The 19,952-nt window shown below is 45.3% G+C and overlaps 2 protein-coding genes and 1 long non-coding RNA gene across 4 annotated transcripts in view; 2 read left to right on the forward strand and 1 right to left on the reverse strand.

Moving 5' to 3' along the window:
• LOC147649073 (uncharacterized) overlaps positions 1-19,952 on the forward strand; it is a 219,371-nt gene that overhangs the window by 197,774 nt on the left and 1,645 nt on the right. For both annotated transcript variants that reach the window (XM_086864983.1, XM_086864984.1), the window contains 6 exons: positions 11,699-12,342; positions 13,770-14,123; positions 15,033-15,332; positions 16,691-16,878; positions 18,365-18,485; positions 19,126-19,787. In XM_086864983.1, coding sequence (XP_086721109.1) covers positions 11,829-12,342; positions 13,770-14,123; positions 15,033-15,332; positions 16,691-16,878; positions 18,365-18,485; positions 19,126-19,196 — 1,548 coding nt within the window. In that variant the 5' untranslated portion in view covers positions 11,699-11,828 and the 3' untranslated portion in view covers positions 19,197-19,787. The remainder of the gene's footprint in view (positions 1-11,698; positions 12,343-13,769; positions 14,124-15,032; positions 15,333-16,690; positions 16,879-18,364; positions 18,486-19,125; positions 19,788-19,952) is intronic.
• Positions 1-19,952, forward strand: part of LOC147649075 (uncharacterized) — a 165,466-nt gene that overhangs the window by 136,608 nt on the left and 8,906 nt on the right. The window lies entirely within an intron of this gene.
• LOC147649080 (uncharacterized) lies at positions 5,323-11,751 on the reverse strand. Its single transcript, XR_015279695.1, has 2 exons — positions 11,679-11,751; positions 5,323-5,991 (listed from the first exon to the last, which is right to left on the reverse strand). It is a non-coding gene; the product is annotated as an uncharacterized LOC147649080 (long non-coding RNA).

Genomic DNA, 19,952 nt, shown 5'->3' on the forward strand with positions numbered 1-19,952 from the left:
AGAAAGCACAGTTGGTAGAGAAACAGGTCAAATATTTGGGGCATATTTTAACTGGAGGGTTACGGTGTATTGATCCAGAAAGAATACAAGGAATTCTACAAGTACCATTACCCCAAACAAAAAGGGAATTACGACAGTTTTTAGGGTTGGTGGGATACTGCCGAGTGTGGATAGAAGACTTTTCTGTTGTGACCAAACCTTTATATGACTTTTTAACACAAGACAGTCCTAATGTTGTGGTATAGACACCCGAAGGAGAACAAAGTTTTAAAAAATTAAAAGACAAATTGGTTAAGGCCCCAGTCCTAGCTCTTCCAGATATAGAAAAAGAATTTGAATTATATGTAGATGTTACACAGGGACATGCAAAAGGAATTTTGGTACAAGAGCATGGGGGAACACAAAGACCGGTTGCCTATTTTTCGAAACTGTTAGACCCGGTAGCCAGAGGCTGGCCCTATTGTCTGCAGAACTGTGCAGCCACAGCTCTGATGGTGGCTGAGGCCCGAAAGCTGACAAGTGGGGGTTATCTGATTGTTAAAGTTTCACACCAGATTAAAGCGTTGTTAACTGAGAGAGCCTCTAAGTGGATGACCAGCTCTCGGTTACTACAGTATGAATCCTGTCTATTAGAACAGGAGGATTTAGAATTTAAAAGCAAGGAAAGTTTTAACCCAGCCTCCTGTTTGAATGGCCCTGAGGAAGGGAGCCAAGGAAAATTCCATGATTGTATTCAAGTAATAGATCTACAAACTAGGGCAAGGAATGATCTGAGAGACATCCCGTGGCCTGAGGGGGAAAACGTGTTTATTGATGGGTCTTCAAAGGTGATAGGAGGAAGACGATTTACAGGATACTCTGTCGTGAGTGGAAAGCAATTAAAGGAAGGGGGGAGGTTACCAGCCACCTGGTCAGCTCAGACGGCCGAGCTGTATGCCCTCGTGAGAGCTTGTGAGTTATACCAAGACAAGACAGTAAATATTTTTACTGATTCTAAATATGCATATAGTGTGATACACGCATTTGGGAAACTGTGGGAAGAGAGAGGTTTATTAACCTGCAGAGGAAAAACGTTGGCTCATGAGAACTTAATCTCCCACCTATTGGAGGTGGTGAATTTACCAAAAAAAAAAAAGAGGTAGCAATAATACACATCAAGGGACACCAGGCAGGGTGCTCGGAAGAGGCAGTAGGAAATAGACTGGCTGATGAAGAAGCTCGGAAAGCTGCATTGTTGCCAGAAATCTCTAAGTTACTTCCCTTGCTCCCAGTAACTGCCCCCTTGCCAGAGAAGCTGTCTTTTCCACCAGAACTTGACATAGTTAAAAAGAGTGGGGCAGAGGAAAGAGGGGGTAATTGGTTTACAAGGGATAGTAAGCAGTAGATATCAAAAGCTTTAGCCTCCCAACTGCTAAAACAGCTCCACGAAGGGAGTCATTGGGGCTCCCGAGGGATAGCAGAAGCCCTCCTCAAAATGTATGCTGCTGTGGGTCTTTTTGTTCTGGCAAAACGAGCTGTTGATGGTTGTTTGATTTGTGCTAAGACAAATAACAAAGTTACAAAGAAACTGGCCAGGGGCGGGAGGCCTTGGGCTGTACGTCCCTTCCAGAGGTGCCAAGTGGATTTTACTGAGATGCCCCGAGTGAAGAAATTTTTTAGTAATAGTATGTCTGTTATGAGTAGCCAGAAGTGTTCCCAGGTGTTTCCGTAACTACAGGGTCAATTATTAAAGTATTTTTTTTTTAAAAACAAGATCAAGTCGAGTTGAAAAAAAAAAATGAATAGAAAAATAAAGAAGCATCTTCTAAAGCTGGTGATAGAAACTGATATGCCATGAGTGTGGCTCTTGACACTAGCTTTAGCAAGAGTAAGGGCCAGACCGAAGAGAAATATTCAACTATCTCCCTTTGAACTGAAGTTTAGAATTCCTTATCCTTGTAATTCTCGGCCTGAGTCAGGAGTAGAGTTAAGTGATGTATATTTAGAACAATTTGTAGCCTGGATACTGTCTCTTGTGAAATTTATTCGACAGGAAACTCTGCTGGCACAGACCCTGCCTTTAGACAAGTGAAAACCAAGAGACTGAGTCCTAGTTAAGGAGTGGAAAGAAGCACCCCTGGTGGCTAAGTGGCGTGGACCTTTCCAGGTGTTGCTAACCACAGAAACAGCCGTCAAGACAGCTGAACACGGGTGGACACATCACACTCGAGTCAAGGTCGCTAAAGCTCCAGAGGTTTGGACATCTCAGCTGGAGGAGAAGGATGGGGAGCCGTGACTGACACTCCACAGGAGTGGACTGGAGCAGTAGCTGGTGCGTCGACATCGGGGGAAGCCCTGAGTGCCTACCCACAGACTGCCTGCTGAAATGGTCTGGGCATCCCTACTCTCAAATCTCCAGCCACTGAGAGCCAATCCATGCTGTCATTGCTTTCTTTATGATAAGATGTTTTTGTGCTTTTCACTTGCCACAGGTGGTGTAGAAGACAACGTGAAATTGAAAATTAGAAATTAAGTTATAACACTATTAGAATGTTTCTCTTAATAATTTTACCTTTATATTTTCAGTTAAGTTAAAGTCTAAAGTGGGAAAATAATTTTTTTACTTTAGGAGAACAAGTAGCAAAGACCTTTAACCTTAGAAACTGCTGGGTCTGCGGAGGGCCAGGGGCATCTGAAAGCTGGCCATGGGTGGCCAGCCCAGTCGAGCCTAAATGGTGGGTTAGCACCCTGAGTGAAGTCCATAATGGAACTGGATTTTGGGACAAAGAAGGAAGTCCATGGCAGCTTCATTCTTCTGAAAGAGGCATTTATTGCTTAAACAGAACAGGAAGCACATATGTGGGAAAGAGCGTTTGTGACTGGACTTTATCTTTGGGTTTAGATTGTTGGACCCCCAACTGCCCTCCTTGTGACTGTTCCAGATATAGAGGCAGATGGAATCAAACGCATGTTAAGCTCACTAATGGTAGCTGGGTAAGGTGTTCCTTCCATAATTACCAAAAAGATTTTGAAGGCTGTAAAGCAGTGGAGAAAGATAAGTTTTTTGACCCTTTATTTTTAAGCTGCCCCCGGGATAATTCCACAAGTAAGACACGTGTTGTCCGAGACTATCAGTGGAAATGGCAACACCGAAATGGAACTAGAACCCTTTTTAACAGGTTCTGGTCCAGATCTAATAAAACAGATCTGAGATGTGATTGCAAGTGGAAACCTCATGTAGGAGCTTAGAAATGTAAATATTGTGATTCTTATGGCGAGGCAACTATTGTGGGTGGACCACTAGGCCCTGGAAGCAAGCTGTATTTTGACCCACCAGTTGATGATGAAAACTAGAAAAGTCCCTTTGCTAATGGGACCTGGGCTCTAAAGGGGCATTACTGGATTTGTGGCCAAAATGCTTACCGCAGGCTACCCCCAAACTGGTCAGGAATATGTTATGTAGGGTATATTAGACCATTGTTCTTTCTGCTACCACAAGTTCAAAGAAATCAGTTAAGAATCAAAGTATATGATGATCTAATTAGAGAGAAGCGGTCTATTGATACATCCCTGGTTAGAAGGAGCACCCAAAAGTGGAGAAAAGATGAATGGCCACCTGAACGGATCATACAACACTATGGACCAGCTACCTGGAACCCAAATGAATTAATATCAGGTGCCAGAGAACCCATTTATAATCTAAATCAGATAATTAGGTTGCAAGCTGTCTTTGAAATAATAGTCAACCAGACAGCTACAGCTCTTGCCCTTCTTGCTGACCAGTCTACTCAGATGAGAAATGCAATATTTCAACACCGGATGGTATTAGACTATTTATTAGCAGAAGAAGGGGGGGTGTGTGGAAAATTGAATGACTCAAACTGCTGTTTGCAAATAGATGACAATGGAAAAGTAGTAAAACAAATAACAAAAAGAATAAGAAAGTTAGCCCATGTACCGGTCCAAACATGGAAAGGATGAGAATGAGACATGTTTTCATGGTTACCTGGTGGCCTATGGGTCGAACAAATGCTTTTTTTCCTCTCATGTGTTGTAGCAACCCTAATCTTTTTACCATGCATGATCCCTTGCTTAATACAACTTATTCAACATGTGATCAAAAGAATGCAGGTAGTAGCCGTGCCTACTGACCCAGAGATGGCTACAAAAGGGCAGAAAGTAATGCCACTGCAAATAATTGCAAAGCCAAAAAAGACACAAGAACAAGAAATTAGGTCAATGATAACTAAAGTTTGTAAAGACAATTATTAACAAAAATTAAAAGAGGAGGGATTGAGAGGAATGATGAGTTTGTCTTTACAAACAAGCTGTGGGTCAGTTGATAAGATGCAGCTATCAGTGAGAGACGACAGAAACAATGGGATGGATTCCACTAAAAGATCAAAGAGGCACTGAAAGAACACTATGAATTCCAAAAAGTTAAGAAAGGATTATGCATTGGGGGTGGGGGGGGAAGGTACCCCAGGTATCAGGTGTTCCGGGAAGCCTGTACCTCTCAAGTACCTCAGCCTATGGGGAAAGAGAGAAGGGACAAGCGGCCGGGAATTAGGATAAAAAGGAGGCTTCGCCCTCCAAAAATTTGAGAGACCCCAGGGGAATGCCCCATGGCCTCTCCCTTTATTAGAATAAAGTAAAAGGACTCCTCTGTCTCCTTTTTGGACATAAACCTCTAGTGTTCGTGGATTAATTTTCCTGACAGTATCATTGCATAACAACCAGTCAGCATCATACACAATACCTTTACATGTACATATATTCTATCAAAACTGCTAAAATTACCATACTATGTTAGTGACTAACTAATCATTTGAGTTAGTAATTACATATTAAATTTTCAAAGTTGTTTTGTAGTGGAAAATCCTTTTTGCTTTGGTAAAAAATGTCTTTCTGTCTGCCTGTGCTTTTTCACTTGGTAGAAAACATGCTTTGTTTGAAGACCACTTAAATCTTTTGGACTTTAGCCATAAAACCTCCTTCTAACTGACTAAACCTTTGTTCTAAACCTTCCAACTCGACTAAACCTTTGTTCTCTCAGTGGTTTCAGCAATAAGTGGCCCTAAAAACATCTTTTTATATATCCAAGCTTGCTTTCATTTCTAGAGAACCTTCCGGTAAGCATTCATATCTGTAAAATTTTTGTTAAATTTTCTTCCTTCCTAACATCTTGCCCGGTCTGATGAACAACATAGATGCTAGAAATTGTCTTATTCATCATTTGTGCACTCATTGAAGTATACATGTGTCACAATCTGCTCACACAGGCGGGTGTCGTCAGAGGTTCATTTGATCTCAGAGTGCAAAAAGGACACCAAGGGATTTCAGTTTAAATCACAACAGCAATAATGCATCTTTATTTTAGTGCCAGCATCATGGGTTATGCAATAGATGAGAAGGAGAGAAAGAGAAAGAGAGACAGGAATAAAGAGGCAAAGTAAAGAGAGAAAACGGGGGGGTAATAGCTACCAATGGACAAGATGGGGTCACCCGTGTCTTCTTCCGTGGGGATCTCTCTCTCCAAAAGCAACTTAGAAAAGTCACCTTTATAGTCTCAAGTTTCAAGGCAAGGGGCAGTTGGCCAAAAGGTGGGGAGATGTGTAGGTTATTGTGGTGTGACCCGTTGCTCTGGCAAGCAGGTGTGAGGTACTGAACAGGCCCCACTCCTCACAAGTCCCTGCTCAGCAGCAGGAACGAAGGCAGTGTTCCGTGGCAGCACAGCAAACACCTGCAAACAATCACTCTTGTGCTGTAGGTCGAGCACCCCTTCAAACAATGGCTTAGCAAGCATCCACCTCAACCAGGCCAGAACCCCTGCACAAAGTCCCCTGGGCTCCTCAGGGTCTCGGTCTCTGTTCTTGCCATGCTCGTGAGGCAAATGAGGGAAACTTCAGACCGTCTCTTACACCACCCCGTGACTCACCATCATCATCAGGAGGGCTCCTTTGTAGTGTTGTTGCGAAGTCTTCAGGTCTCCTCAAAGGTTGGTAGCATACCCTGGAAAACAGAGACAGAAAATCAGTCAGAAAAAGAAAAGCAGGAAAAAGATAAGGGTAAGAAAAAAGGAAAAACAAAAGCAAAGAATCAATTTTCAATTAAAATATACATTCAACTTCTTATTTCAAAGCATAAGCAATTTCAATTAATCCAATATAACCCAAATAAACAATTTCAGGCAATTTCTTGATCAAGAGGGCCGATTTCCTATTTTTACTTTTCCAAAATTTCAATTAAATCCTGGTGAAGCTGATAGTAAAATCTATTCTAAGATTCTAAAATCTTAGAAAATTTGGAGACTTAGAAAGAAAGTTAGGTTTGGAAAGCCCTGGGAAAAGTAGGCCCTGAGAAATGTTAGGCCTTGTGCTTGCTAAAGATCAGGTCAAACTGCACCTGTGTAATCTGAATATGATAAATGATACAATTGTTAGATGTGATCAGATATAATTATGGTTTAAAGAACATAAGGAACAATGTTAGGGGGCTGGGGGGATCACAAGAAATCCATGCTTGGGTAAAAACAATGCTTACAATAGAACAATGTAAGTTTAATAATTAATATATAAGTTGTATAATGATAGAGTATAAAACATGTTCAGTTCAAAACCAAGATGGGTCAGATTTGAGTATGTGCACCCCTGACACCCAGAGCTCTTCAATAAAGCACCTTCATATAATCAATCTGTGATTATGTGTGTTCCTGAACGCTGACATTTTGGTGACCCAGATGGGACCCTGTGAGTGCTGCTGAGCGAGTTCATGACCCGATCACGCTCCAGCCGGCACCGAGGGATTCTCGGGGAGCCCATCCGGCCGTGAGCGTCTCCTCTGCTCACAACGTCCCCGGGAGAGAAAGGTTAAGGTGCTTTATTTTGGTTTGGGTGCCTGCCAGTTAGACGTGGCGAAAGCTGCGCGTGGTTGGGCTAAAGGAATTCCTCTTGGTAATGCCCAGGCGCCGTCCATAAGACGACTGCGAAAGCATCGCAGGTTCGACATTTGGTGTATTGTAGTTGTGACATGGAGAAGGGTTTTGGGCTGCTATGCTCCCATACCAGGTACTTCTCCTTTGGGGTGCTTATTAGCACATTGGAAACAAGGTAATTTTGGGGAAGAATTACATAAGACTAAGTTAATTTTGGTGAGATCTCCCACAGAAAAAGACCCCAGCGACCCCATCTCATCTGTTGGTAGCTATAACCTCCTCTTCTCTTTTTCTTTACTTTGTTTTCCTTATCTCTCTCTCTCTCTCTCTCTCTCCCCTCTATCGCATAAACCTTGTTGCTGGCACTAAAATAAAGGTACATTATTGTTGTTATGATTTAAAGTGAAATCCCCTTGTGTCCTTTTGCACTCTGAGATCAAACTAACCTGTCATGAGTCCCACTGGCGTTAGCGAATCGTGACGTTTAAATTGGAATCACGGACAGGATTTCTGACAGACAGAAGGGGCTGCAGGTTTGTTGTGCAGTCTGTATTAGGGGAAGGACGTTTTGCTCCAGCTGCACCCAGCCCGACACTCCCAAAAGAGTGAGCGGTGTCTAGAAAGCAAGGGGGGCGACTCGAATCTCCCACAAACTGCACACGCCGAGGTGAAAAGCACCCCACACTCACTTGAGGCTCTGTCTGCAGAATTTCATAAAAGATCTCTTAGTGCAAAAGGGCAGGAATATTTTTGTTGTTGTGTGTATGAATTTTGACTACTTGGTGTAGCAAAGAGACAACCAGAATTTTAAACTGAAGGAGTGCCTCCCAAGCAGATTTGGTCTTTTTACCCATACAGGGAAGCAAAAACCTGTGTGTGTGTGTGTATAGTTTAAGTTAATACCTCCCTGTAGTGGTTTTTCTCTTTGTAAAAATGACTGAAAACAGCAGTGCAAAAGTTAAAACTACATTTTATGCATGTTATGGTCTGTTAGCAAAACACAATGCCAGACCTTCTCCAGGAGGGAAAAGTTGGTGCTCAATAATTGGTTTAATTTGGAAAATGTGATTGATAGAGTAAGTTCTTTACAACATGAAAGAAAATTTAAACTGGGCAAAAATAAAACTATACTCTGCTCGGTTTTAGGAGCTTGTCTTACAGCAGCTATAGAAACTCGCTGTAAGTAAAGAAGTGAGGAAAAAACTGCAATAGACTCCCTCCAAAACCTAGTTAAAATTTTGCAAAAACAATTGGATGAAGAAAGAAGTAAGATCAATCTGTTGCGAGCAGCCCTCCATAATAAAATTCAAAAATGCTGACTTGCTAAAAGAAACAAGAGAGGGAAACCCCTCTCATTAATCAAATTTACCCTCAAAAAGAGCTAACTTGGATAAATTGTGGGGAACACTGCTGTCCTAGTTTGAAACTTTTAATTAAAACAGAATATAACTATATCAATGATAAGGATATCCATCCGCACATAGCCACTAAAAATAGAAAAAAAGAAAAAAAAAAAAAAAAAAAAAGAAAAAGACAAAAAAATTATAGAAAAAAAAAGAGAAAAGGAAAAAGGGAGTACGGGTGTCTCCCTCACGAGTCAGAGACAGAATACGTATTCCGAGTGTCTCACTGAAGGTGATCAAATTCGATTGAGAGAACAGGAATCCAGTGGGTACTGGGGACATGAAGTATTTTTAACAACAGGAGACAGACATAACCCATGGTCCCTAACTCAGCACACAGCTTATTGGGCAGAGGGCCTTAACCCCTTGGAAAGGGGGGACCCTATAGCTATAGTTTGTACCCCAAACCAACTACTGAAAAATATTCAGAAAGCTGCCTGCCTACAAATGATACACAAAAGAAAATTAATTGTTGGTTATGAATCACCCATGTTGTTACCTGTGAAAACTGAAATTATGGACCTGTAAAAAATCCCAGAAGGAAAAAAATCAGAGAAAGCTAAGGGTGTTAGATACATTGGTTCTCTTAATGAAAGCCCAAAAAAAGAGAAAACAAATCTCTAATCGCCAGTATTGGTGGTCACTAGAGATGAATGTGACTGCAGATGTAGAATATGAATCACTCAGTTGCAACAAACAGAGCATGGAGCACAGGAAGAGCAAAAGGATTTGACCACAAGTTGGTTAGGCAAAATCTTCAAAGGGTTAGGGTAGAATGTGAGTTTATGGATTAAATCTATCATTGAGAGTGTGATAATCTTACTAATTGTATTTTTAGCAATTTGGTTAGTTTACAGCATTTTAAAAGGAGAAATACAGAAGAAAACATCCTGGAACCAGAAAATAATAAAGGCACTGACACGAGATCCACACCCACAATCTTCTGGTTATCCAGTTCGTGACAACATCCAGGACAGCGTTTACATCAATCAAGGATTCGAAGAACACCAAGTATCAACTCAGAAACAAAGGACTCTATCAAGTGAAAACATTTGCACTTACAGTGAAGTGAAAATGCTTCCAAAGGGGGGAATGATAGTAAAAGGTTCTAAAATCTTAGAAAATTCGGAGACTTAGAAAGAAAGTTAGGTTTGGAAAGCCCTGGGAAAAGTAGGCCCTGAGAAATGTTAGGCCTTGTGCTTGCTAAAGATCAGGTCAAACTGCACCTGTGAAATCAGTAGATGATAAATGATACAATTGTTAGATGTGATCAGATATAATTATAGTTTAAAGAACATAAGGAACAATGTTAGGGGGCTGGGGAGGATTACGAGAAATCCATGCTTGGGTAAAAACAATGCTTACAATAGAACAATGTAAGTTTAATAATTAATATGTAAGTTGTATAATGATAGAGTATAAAACATGTTCAGTTCAAAACCAAGATGGGTCAGATTTGAGTATGTGCACCCCTGACACCCAGAGCTCTTCAATAAAGCACCTGCATATAATCATTCTGTGGTTATGTGTGATCCTGAACGCTAACAGTGTCATGGTTGAAAGTTAAGTGTTATGAAAGAAACTTCAGATTAAATTAACTGCTGAATGGTTGAATTAGTCAATTACCTAAGACATCTGATCATTTGTTTTATACAATTGCCTTTTAAAAGTTTACAGTGTTTTAAGAATCTTATGGCTGCTATTCTTAAACCCCCTGCTTTGAAAATGACTTAAGAGACATCTTTCCAGATGAGGCCTAAGGCTCTGGCCAAGCCTTGACTTTACCTGGATAGAGAATTTACCAATAAACCCAGAAGTTTTCTGCATCAAAACAATATTCAGGTCAATTTAACTTGACAATTAGTGAATTAATATAGCAGCTGGATTTTACAGTGGGCTTGGAAAATTGTTATCCAGACATGATTTTCTGATCTTCCGTTGATTTATCAGCTGTGGCAGACTCTGGGATGAGAGTATATATTTAGTATATTGAGCAATTCATATTACAAATTATTCAGATAAGTTTCATATCACATTTTCTTAATAAGTTTTTGATTTCTCTGAAAGTGTTATTTCCTATGTGTATACATGTGCAAGTGTTTTAATTTGATGGTTTTTCATTGTCATAACAAAAAAATCCAAATACCGTACTTAATTACAAAACAAAATAAAAAGGGGGGGAACCAAGGCTATGCCTCAGAAGTATAAAAACCTTATATACCTTAAATTTTTGGAAAAAGCGTAAAGATCTTATATCTATTACAAATAATTCTTGAACAGTCCTTTTTAAACAAGTCTGTTACAAAGCCAATTCCATCAATTATCAGGTATTGTTCTAACAGTACTCAAGCAAAGCTGAGAGAGAATTCTTTGGTTCCAGTCAAAAGTTCAGACGCAAGATTAAAAATTCATTTCAATTAATAATTTGGAGGAAAGTCTATGTTTGTGTATTCACAGGTTCAAAGCAGAAGTAACTTCCTAGCGAAGAACATGGAAACTCCTCAGCTGCAGAGACAAGCAGACAGCCCAAAGAGCAGAAGAGCGAGCACGCAGATGTGAACTGTATCAAGACACAGCTGACAGCTGAACAGCTTGGATCCCACATGCAAGAGCAATGGACTTTGGGTTTCAAGTGAAAGAGTGGGAAAATTAATATTGTAAAGCCTCATTTGTTAAAACATGAGTGAAAGAAAAATAACCCTTCTTGAAAAGTAATCCAAGAAAAGATTTGGGTTGATTTTTTTTATTGTTTTTTTTTAAAAAAGAGAGGGGCAGATGTTGGAGTCTGAGATACAGAGTGTGTGCCCTTGTTTCTAATACTTAGTTCTAGGATTGAAAGAAACACTGAATTTCATATGACATGAAATTCATGAGCATGTTTTCATGGTGATATATGAAAACAAATGTTAAAGTTAGATAGGAAAAGTATAAGTGTGTAGATTAGAAAGGTTCTTAACTCACTGGGTGAAAAAGTAGTTTAGAGAACAGGAGACAAGATGCAGGATTTAGGGTGTTGTCTCTTGTCCTTCTCCTTTCTTCTTCATGTTCTTCTCCGAGGGGTTTTTGGGTAGTAGTAAGTGATTGGGTAAAAAATGCCGCAGTGCAGCGCACAGGTATTGGGTCATTGGGTCAAATATTTATTGGAATAAAGAAAAAAGGACTCCTCTGTCTCCTTTTTGGACATAAACCTCTGGCGTTTATGGATTAATTTTCCTGACAATTGTTTCTAAAAATAACTTGAATAACAGGTACAATTTAGTTAGCAAAAATCAATTCCATTTATTGCAGTAAGAATCTTTGTCAATTAGTGGAATTCCTATGTAATTTCTCGTTTCCCACATGCATTTTTCACCTGCTCTTACCTGGCCTTATCTCCCCTCAGGCCCCGCTCGTCCTCGCCGAGTCCGGCCCGCGCCGGGGCCGCGCCGGGCGCGCGCGGGGCCGAACGCAGCGCCCCCCTCAGGCCGTTGCGCCGCGGCCGTTGCGGCGCCAGTCGGAGACAGATCGGTGCCATGGCGGAGCTGCCGCTGCCCGCCGGACTCAATGCCAGCACCTTCCCCGCCAAGCTGTGGCGCCTGGTGAACAGCCCCCGCGTCCGCTCCGTGCGCTGGGACAGCCAGGCCCAGGGCTTGCTCATCGACCGCTTCCTCTTCGAGCGGGAGCTGCTCAGCCCGGCCGGCGCCCACGGAGGGGGCGGCCAGGGGGCGGGGGCGGCCCCGGACTCCTTCAAAGCCACGCACTTTGGCAGTTTCGTGCGCCAGCTCAACCTCTACGGCTTCCAAAAGGTGCCGGCATGGCTTGGCTCAGCTGTGCCGGGCGATGCCGGGGCTTGGCTGCACTTTATGAACCCAAACTTCCGCCGCGACCGCCCCGAGCTCCTGCTCCGCATCAAACGCCTGACCAGGGCCAACAGGCAGAGACTGGCGGCGGGGCTGGAGGTGCGGAGCCGCCAGCCCAGCCGCCTCCAGCGGCTCCCCACGGACCGGTCGCTGCCCGCCTTCCCCAGCGGGCAGCCGCCCAGAGCCGGTGAGACGGGGTGGGAGCTGCGGGCGCGGAGGGAGGCGTGGGCTTTGGCCGTGGGCGCTGCCCGGCCGGGCAGGAGCGGCCCCTGCCCGTGCTGGGGCTGCTCAGCGCTGCTGCCCCGGCCGGCACAGGGGCTGTCCTTGGGCAAGGCAGCTGTGCCGGCAGGGCCCGGGAGCTGTGCCGGGCTGCCGGGGGCTGCGGGACAGTCCCGCCGCGCCTGCGCTCGCCACACGCTGGCCCGCTCGGCCGGCAGCCGGCCCGGCCCTGTGCCGTGGCTGGCGCTGCTCATTGCGCGGCCCTGGGACGCTCGGGGAGCTCTCCGGGAGTGCGGCTGAGCCGAGGGCTTGGGCGTGCTCAGCCCCAGCGGGAGAGGGAGCCTCCTGTCCCATTTGGAGCAGAGGGGAGAAGAGCTGGCACTTGGGTTTCTGGCAGCTGCCTCCTGCCAAGGCTTGAACGGACAGGGGAGAGCTCAGTAGACAGGGAGCTGCTTGTTGCAAAGTGAATAAAATCCCATAGAGCCGTGTGTGTAGAGTTGTTTATTTCAGTGCTGGAGGTGAGGAGGATTTCTCCTCCTCATTCATCCACCTTTGTCAATTGCTGTCATATATTTAGTAATTATTGCTTGGTGTTACTATGTCATTATAACATATGGAACTAATATACACATATTATACTGTATATTATAATGTAATATAATGTATTGTATTTATCGTATGTAATATATTATAACGTATATTATAGACTCTGGAACGAATTTACATAGTATAATCTCATGGCTATAGATAGTTCTTTTTCACTGTGCTTGTGCCTCCCCAATTTGGGGGTCGTTGGGGGTCTTTGACGAAGGCTTCCAAAGTCATTTTTGCATCTGAACTTTTCAACTTCTTCTTCAGAGCATGCACAGCTACGATGTTCCTTGGTCTGTCTGGTCCTAACCGGTCTAATTACTTTATTTTGTGGCTAATTGGCTTGACGTTTGCTAAGTTTTCATTGGTACTGTACTTACCTCTCTCTGAAACTGACCACCTGGTGAGATTTTCATTTTTTTTCCCATCTCTCCAGCACTGAGCAACCAGTTAACCATATACTAGCCAGTACAATGCATAGAAAGACATCTATATCACGTTAAATAGATACATGAAGTTATGATTCAGGTTCTATTGATATCTGGTGATACAGATCTATCAGGTTATATTGGTATCTTATAACTCAAACTATAGAAGCAGCTTGTAAGTTTGACTTGAGTTCTATAGGCATCCAACCCCCCAGGACATGTGGTGATATTTTTCTTTCTCACCCTGTTTTGGGAGGAGGTGAGCTTTTGTCATCCCTGACAAAAGCACACTTGCTGCCAAGGGAAACACAGCTGAGGAGCAGGAGTGACCCAGCCTTCCCTTTGCTTCCTTTCTTCTTCCCTCCCTGCTGCACAGCTCCCTTGCTCCAGAAGCGCGATGCTGCCTCACCTGAGGATTCAGAGCTGCCTCCAGGCCCTTGCAGGAGAAGGGCAGGTGCTCAGGACAGTGAGGCTTCCCCAGCACCTGCCAAGAAAGTCTGTGCCACCTCTGCACTTGCTGGGGCTTCACCAGTGGAACCATCAAGAGAGCTCATCCAGAGATTTAATCTCCGCAAGCTCACGGTTCCACTGGTTCGCCTGGACCTGAAACGCCATCCTGAGCTCATGGTTCGCCTCACTCCAGTCGACCCTGAAGCTGCTTGCAGGGCCCTTGGACAGAGCAACAGCTGCTCATCTTCTCAGCAGCACAGCCCAGCCTGCCACCCATCAGGTAGGGAAAGAGTTTCTACCCTTCCTTTTCCAATAGCTCCTGGCAACTGAGCCTTTCAAGTGTTTTCCTTGAGTCCTCTGTCATGGCTAGATCTCAAGTGAGAATCACGGAGAAAGTGTACTAGGAAGTGGGACTGTGAATGCCAAAGGATTCTCTGCTCTTCCTGTCCTTCCTGCAGATGTGGAGGTTGTTCTGGGCATTTTCCAGACAGCCTGTCTGCTGAGGTGCAAGGGCAGGGTGAAAAATCTTGCCCGCCAGACAAGTGGTCAGTGTTAGGTGAACTCCCCTGTTTCTTGGAGTGAAGTCCAACTAGGACGGTGATAGGATATTGCAGATGTTTCAGACTGACTGGCCTGCAAATCGGGCTGTGCCATTGAAATGAGCTCTGTGTGCCTCAGAACAGCTGCAGCTGCAGAACATGGCCTCACCTACAAGGTTGCTTTTCGAATAAACTCCCAGTTGAATTTCTCAGTGTGTGCCTGAAGATGCGGGCTCTTCTTGGGTGAATGCATGTTCTGTGGCCTTCTGTGATGAGAAACTCAAGCAGCCAAATCTAAAAGCTTCTGGGGAGATAGGGAAGGCTGGGATTCTAAAGTTGTGTGCCTTTGGAGCAGAAGGGAGAAGAGCTGGCAGCTGGCTTTCTGGCAGTTGCCTCCTGCCCAGGAATGGCAGCGGGACACTTTTCCCAGACAGATGAATAAGTACGGGAGAGCTGAGTAGACAAGGAATTGGTTGTTGCAAAGCTTCAGAACATGTGGGGAACTTTCTCCTTCTCACCCTACTTGGGAGGATGGGAGCTTCTGTCTTCCTTGGGAGAAGTACAGTTGCTGCCAAGGGAAACAGAGCTGAGGAGCAGTAGTGACCCAGCCTTCCCTTTGCTTCCTTTCTTCTTCCCTCACTGCTGCACAGCTCCTTGGTGCCAGAAGCGCAGTGCTGCCTCACCTGAGGATTCAGAGCTGCCTCCAGGCCCTTCCAGGACAAGTCCAGATCCTCAAGGGCGTGAAGCTTCCCCAGCACGTGCCAAGAAAGTGTTTGCTCCATCTGGACGTGGGGTTTCATCAGGCCAGCCAGGCACACACAAATTTCAATTCCAGCCAGAGCTCATGACTCCACCATTTCCTGCGCACCATCAAAGCACTTCTGCGGCCTCTCCAGAGAGCAGCAGCTGCACTTCTCCAGAGCAGCACTTGCCAGCCAACATCCCATCAGGTACGGAATGTGTCTCTCCCCTGGCTTTTCAGAAAGAGCACAAAAAGTGACTGAAGTATTTTGCCGTGGTGCTCTGTCATGTGTCCTTTTGATTGTGACAATCAGGTGTCAAGGGTACTAGGAAGCAGGATCATGAATATCAAAACAATCTCTGTCTGCTTTTCCCGTCCTTGCTGCAGATTTGGAGGATGTTCTGGCCATTTTCCAGGCAGCCTCTGTGTAGAGGTCAAAGGGCAAGGCAAAAAACATTTCTCCACAACTGGTCGGTGTCAGGTGAACTCCCATTTTTCTTTGGAGGAAGCCAAACTAGGACTCTGATGGGATATTGCAGAGTTTACAGATTGTCTTTTGTTGAGATGAAATACAAGGGATGGGACCACCGTGCTTTGAGATGATTTATTGCTTAAGTAGCCCAATAAGAGATCAGTCCCGAGGCGTGAGATTTACAGGCAACAAGTCAACCACAGCTCAAGGAAGTTATGAGTTCCTTCTCCGCATGGCAATATATAACTTTTTAGTCCAGTAGACAGTTGACACCAAGTTTGTTTTCACTTCTTAAGCTCTTATCACCTTTACTTGATTTTGCCACACTGCGTCTGTCTTTTAACCAACGAGCTCACAGGTCACATATTCACACACACTTCTGTTACAGTTTCTAGATCTCTAACTTACTTTAAATCACACTATTACACTTTATACCTCCAACTATTTTACTTAATAGAATTTCTTACTTACTCTAGGCATATTCTTACTTGCAACTGTAAGAACATAGGTTTAGAATTACTGTACCTAATGTCTGTCTACTTTCATCACTCCATCAATCCAGGCTTTTTCTAAGGCTGCACATTTTCCATTTCCAACAGTCTCTCCCGCAAATAATGCTATTAAATTTCAGTGCACGCTGGGAGTCCCCAGAACAGTTGCAGCTGCAGACCATGGCCTCACCTCCATGGTTGCTCCTTAGAATAAACTCGCAGTTGAAGTTTAGCATGTGTGTCTGCACCTCTGGCCTCTTCCTGGGTGAATACACTTTCTGTGGTCTCTTGTGATGAGAAACTCAAGCAGCCAAATGCCAAAGCTGCTGGGAAGATGCAAAAGGCTGTGATTCAAGGCGATTATGTCTGTGTGTATGTCTAGATCAGTTTCCCAAGCCATACTTTAATCTATGTACTCGTCAATTAGGATAATACTTTTGAAGGGGAAGAGCTCACTCTTCCAATTCCCTGGGAAGTTTTTTACACCTTTCTGGAGTTGAGGTTGCTGTGCGCTTCCTGTGATGTTTGATCCAAGGCAGCAATAAAGCTCTGCGTCCCAAAGCCTCATTTTGGAGCCTCACCCATGTTTTTGGATTCTTCCAGCTGCCCCGGGCACTTCAGTCCCCAGTGCTCCAGCTGGCAGTGCTGGTTATGCAGCATGGAGAGCCCCAAGCTGGGTATGGAGTACTCCTGGGGAAGAGGAATTGCCACCGCTGGATCTGGACCTTGTTCTGGAGACACTGGAGGAGATGCTTTCACCATCTGTGCCTGAAAGGTCTCCCTCTGCTCAGGTAACTCCATTGGACAGGGATGAAAGGGGCTGGATGAGAGCTTCTGAATGTTGTTTCATGGCTGAGAAGCAAAGGCTTCTTGAATTCAGCTGGGAATGGACACGGAAGGATTTGCTTGGTCAAGCAAGATTTGCTAAGGAAGAGGGAATGAAAAGGGGGGATAGCCCTTAAGTGAGGATGAGAGGTGTTTGCCAGGTTTGGATGCTCCTTTTTCTGGGAAGAATCCCTGGTGCAGGGGCATTTGTGGGGAGGAAGTGGAAGCTTGGTGGGTTCTAACAGGCTTTGTTTGATGGGAGAGAAGAGCGTTTGGAGAATTGCCACTGAAGGCAGAGTGGGAGGGGCACAGGAGAGGTGCCAGCAGCAGATGTGGGCTCTGCCTCTCTTGGGCTGGAAGGCCAAGGCAAAGCAAGGGCTGGGCTGCAGCTGCTCCTACAGCTGCTGCTGCTGCTGTGTGAGCTTTGCTGTGCGTGTAGGCATTCCCAGAGCTGTGTGTGGGGATGGGCTGGAGCTGCAGCTGTCTTGCCCTCTCAGGAACCTGGTGCCTGCAGTCCAGTTTCCAGCTGGGAAATGCTCAGCTGGGCAAACTGGCCAGTCTTGCTCTCCATGTTCCAGAGCTCAGTCACCTTGTGGAAAGAAGAGATGTGTGTTGCCAGACAGTCTCTGCAAAGCTGCAGCCTGCATGAGACTGTTGTGCTTTGGGCTGTGGTGGCAAGAGCACATCCCTGTGCCAGGAGCTAGCAGGACTCCATCCTTAGCACCCACTCCATGGCTTGAGTGTCATCCCCACGCTCAACAGCCTTGTCAGCCTTGACAGCTCTTGGAGCGTGTTGGAGAAGTCAGTGTTTTGGACTGTTGAAGGCCTCTGGGGCCCAGAGCTCCTTGTTAGGAAGAAGGGATGAAGTGTGTGAGCCGTGGAGTCTTCAGGGGGCAGATGTCTTGGTTTTGAGGCGCCATGACTTGTGTGATTGGTGAGAAGGACAAGGTTGGTGCTGGCCATGAAATGGTTAAGGACTCCTTGAAGCCCAGGGGCTCCTCCTGTGTTGAAGAGCAGTTCAATCAGGGCCCATTAGTCCTTGTGTTTGACAGATTCCCTCTTGGACTTTGGAATCCCTTTTTTCTTATGTCTTGTCTCTTCCCAGACTGGCCTGGAGTGTTCAGTTTCTGCATTGGCACAGGCCTTTTTGCATCCTATTCTACAACTTTGCCAAAGAATTTCTCTTCTTTCATTTAACATGCAGACCCATTGCATGGGTAGATTTCTTCTTGAGGAAGGGCAGACTGGAGGTGGGGAGGGGAATTTTTTGGAACTGCCCATATCTTCTTGCCAAGTGCAATGAGCCTTTGTCTTCTGCAAACTCCCGCGTATATACAAGTTTTCAAAAGCAATTTATTGGTGCACAGAAGGAAATCTGGCAGGATCTGATTGTATCCCTGCAGAATCTATTGGTTGATCTTTGCGTTTCCTTCTTTCTGTTTTTCTTTTCAGGTCAATCCTAGTGTTGCCCGTGGCTCTTCAGGAGGGGAGGCTGTGAACAAGGCTGCAGCAGAGGGAGCTTTGCCTGCTTGCGGGAGCTGTGTGAACATTTGCCAGGAGCCTGAGGAGCTTGGTAAGGAGTGAGCCCAGCGTGGTTTAGAGAGATGGGAGACAGCCGCTCTGAGCCTGCCTCTGACAGGAAGGGTGATCAGAAGAGTTGAGTTCTTGTCTGCAGCAGGGTTGGTGCTTCCTGGTGCCTTTAGTTCAAATCCTGCACTGGCACAAGCTCCCCGAGCCCTGCCCCTCCATGCTTTTCCAGAGGCTCTGACACCGAGTCCTCTGCTGTGGCAAGAGAGCCGGCAAGAAACCTGAGCTGGTGGCAGTTGTGTCACCAAGCTGCGTGTCCCAATTGGTTCCCAGCTCACAGCAGCCTTCAGCTTCAGCCACTGCAGTGAGGACTGACGTCTCTGCGTCAGCCCAGAGAAAGAACAAGGCTGGGCTTCTTTGTGGCAGCTGGCACTGTCTGTGTTTCAAGCTCTCGGGGGTGCCATTTGCACTGGGAGGGTTGTGAATTGATTGGCGTACTTCAAAACTTCACAAGACTGGAAAACTTGGAAGGATCCCTGTTCCCTTTAAAGAGCAGGTTTCAGATTCTCAAGTGAGAGTGTGCCTTTCAGGCCATCTTTGACAGCCTTTGCTAGCAGGACAGTTTACTTGCAAAGGGAAAGCTACACGGAGGCCAGCATTGACTGAGAGTTGCCTTTCCTTCCCAGATATCCATGTGATCTACCTGGCCAGAAGGGCTGCCCTGCGTGGGAAGAAGGATCAGAGGGAGAGCCTGTGACCATCGGGCAGGTGGCATCCCTCTGTTTATAGATATAGTTATAGATTTTTTTATCATTATTTATTTATCGATATAGTTACCAGTGTAGATTGATAGAGTTGTATTTATAGGTGTTTCTATTTATACATCTGTATAGTTTTTATCTATAGTTAGTTATGGATGTGATAAGATTTTATTTCTATGTATACAGTTAGATTTATAGATTTTCAAATTTGCATTTATATATGCGTAGAGTAAGATTTCCATGCACACAAAGTTCCATTCCTAAATGTGCATAGTTCTTTAGTTAGAGCTCTATGGATGTAGAGGTCCATAGATTGAGCTGTGTAGGCCTAGGCTGCATTTTTGCCTCTTTCCCCCTTGGCTGCCTTTTTCATCTCTTGTTTTTCCCGCTGTGCCCCTTGTGTCCCCCTGTGCTGGGTCCGAGCTGGGGCCGGGCCAGGCGGAGCAGCAGTTGCAGCCCTGGCTGTCCCTGGAGCGGTGGGAGCTGCCGCTGGCCCCAGGCACTGTCCTGTGAGGAGCTGCTGAAGGACGCTGAGACTGAGGGGGCTGAGGAGGCGCTGATGCTGAAGGGACCTTGCAAACCTTGAGGTGTGAGGGGCACTGAGGGCTGTGGGGGAGCAGAGTGCCATGGTGGCACGGAGGTGACAGAGGCACGGGCTGAGGGCCGTGCCGGCTCTGAGGGGACACAACGGCTCAGAAGGGACTGAGCGGGGGGAGAGGCCTGGGAGAGGCCCAAGAAACTGAAGAGGGGGC

This window comes from Cyanistes caeruleus, chromosome 28, assembly GCF_971803275.1.
Source record: "Cyanistes caeruleus chromosome 28, bCyaCae1.hap1.1, whole genome shotgun sequence".
Classification (NCBI taxonomy): Eukaryota; Metazoa; Chordata; class Aves; order Passeriformes; family Paridae; genus Cyanistes; species Cyanistes caeruleus.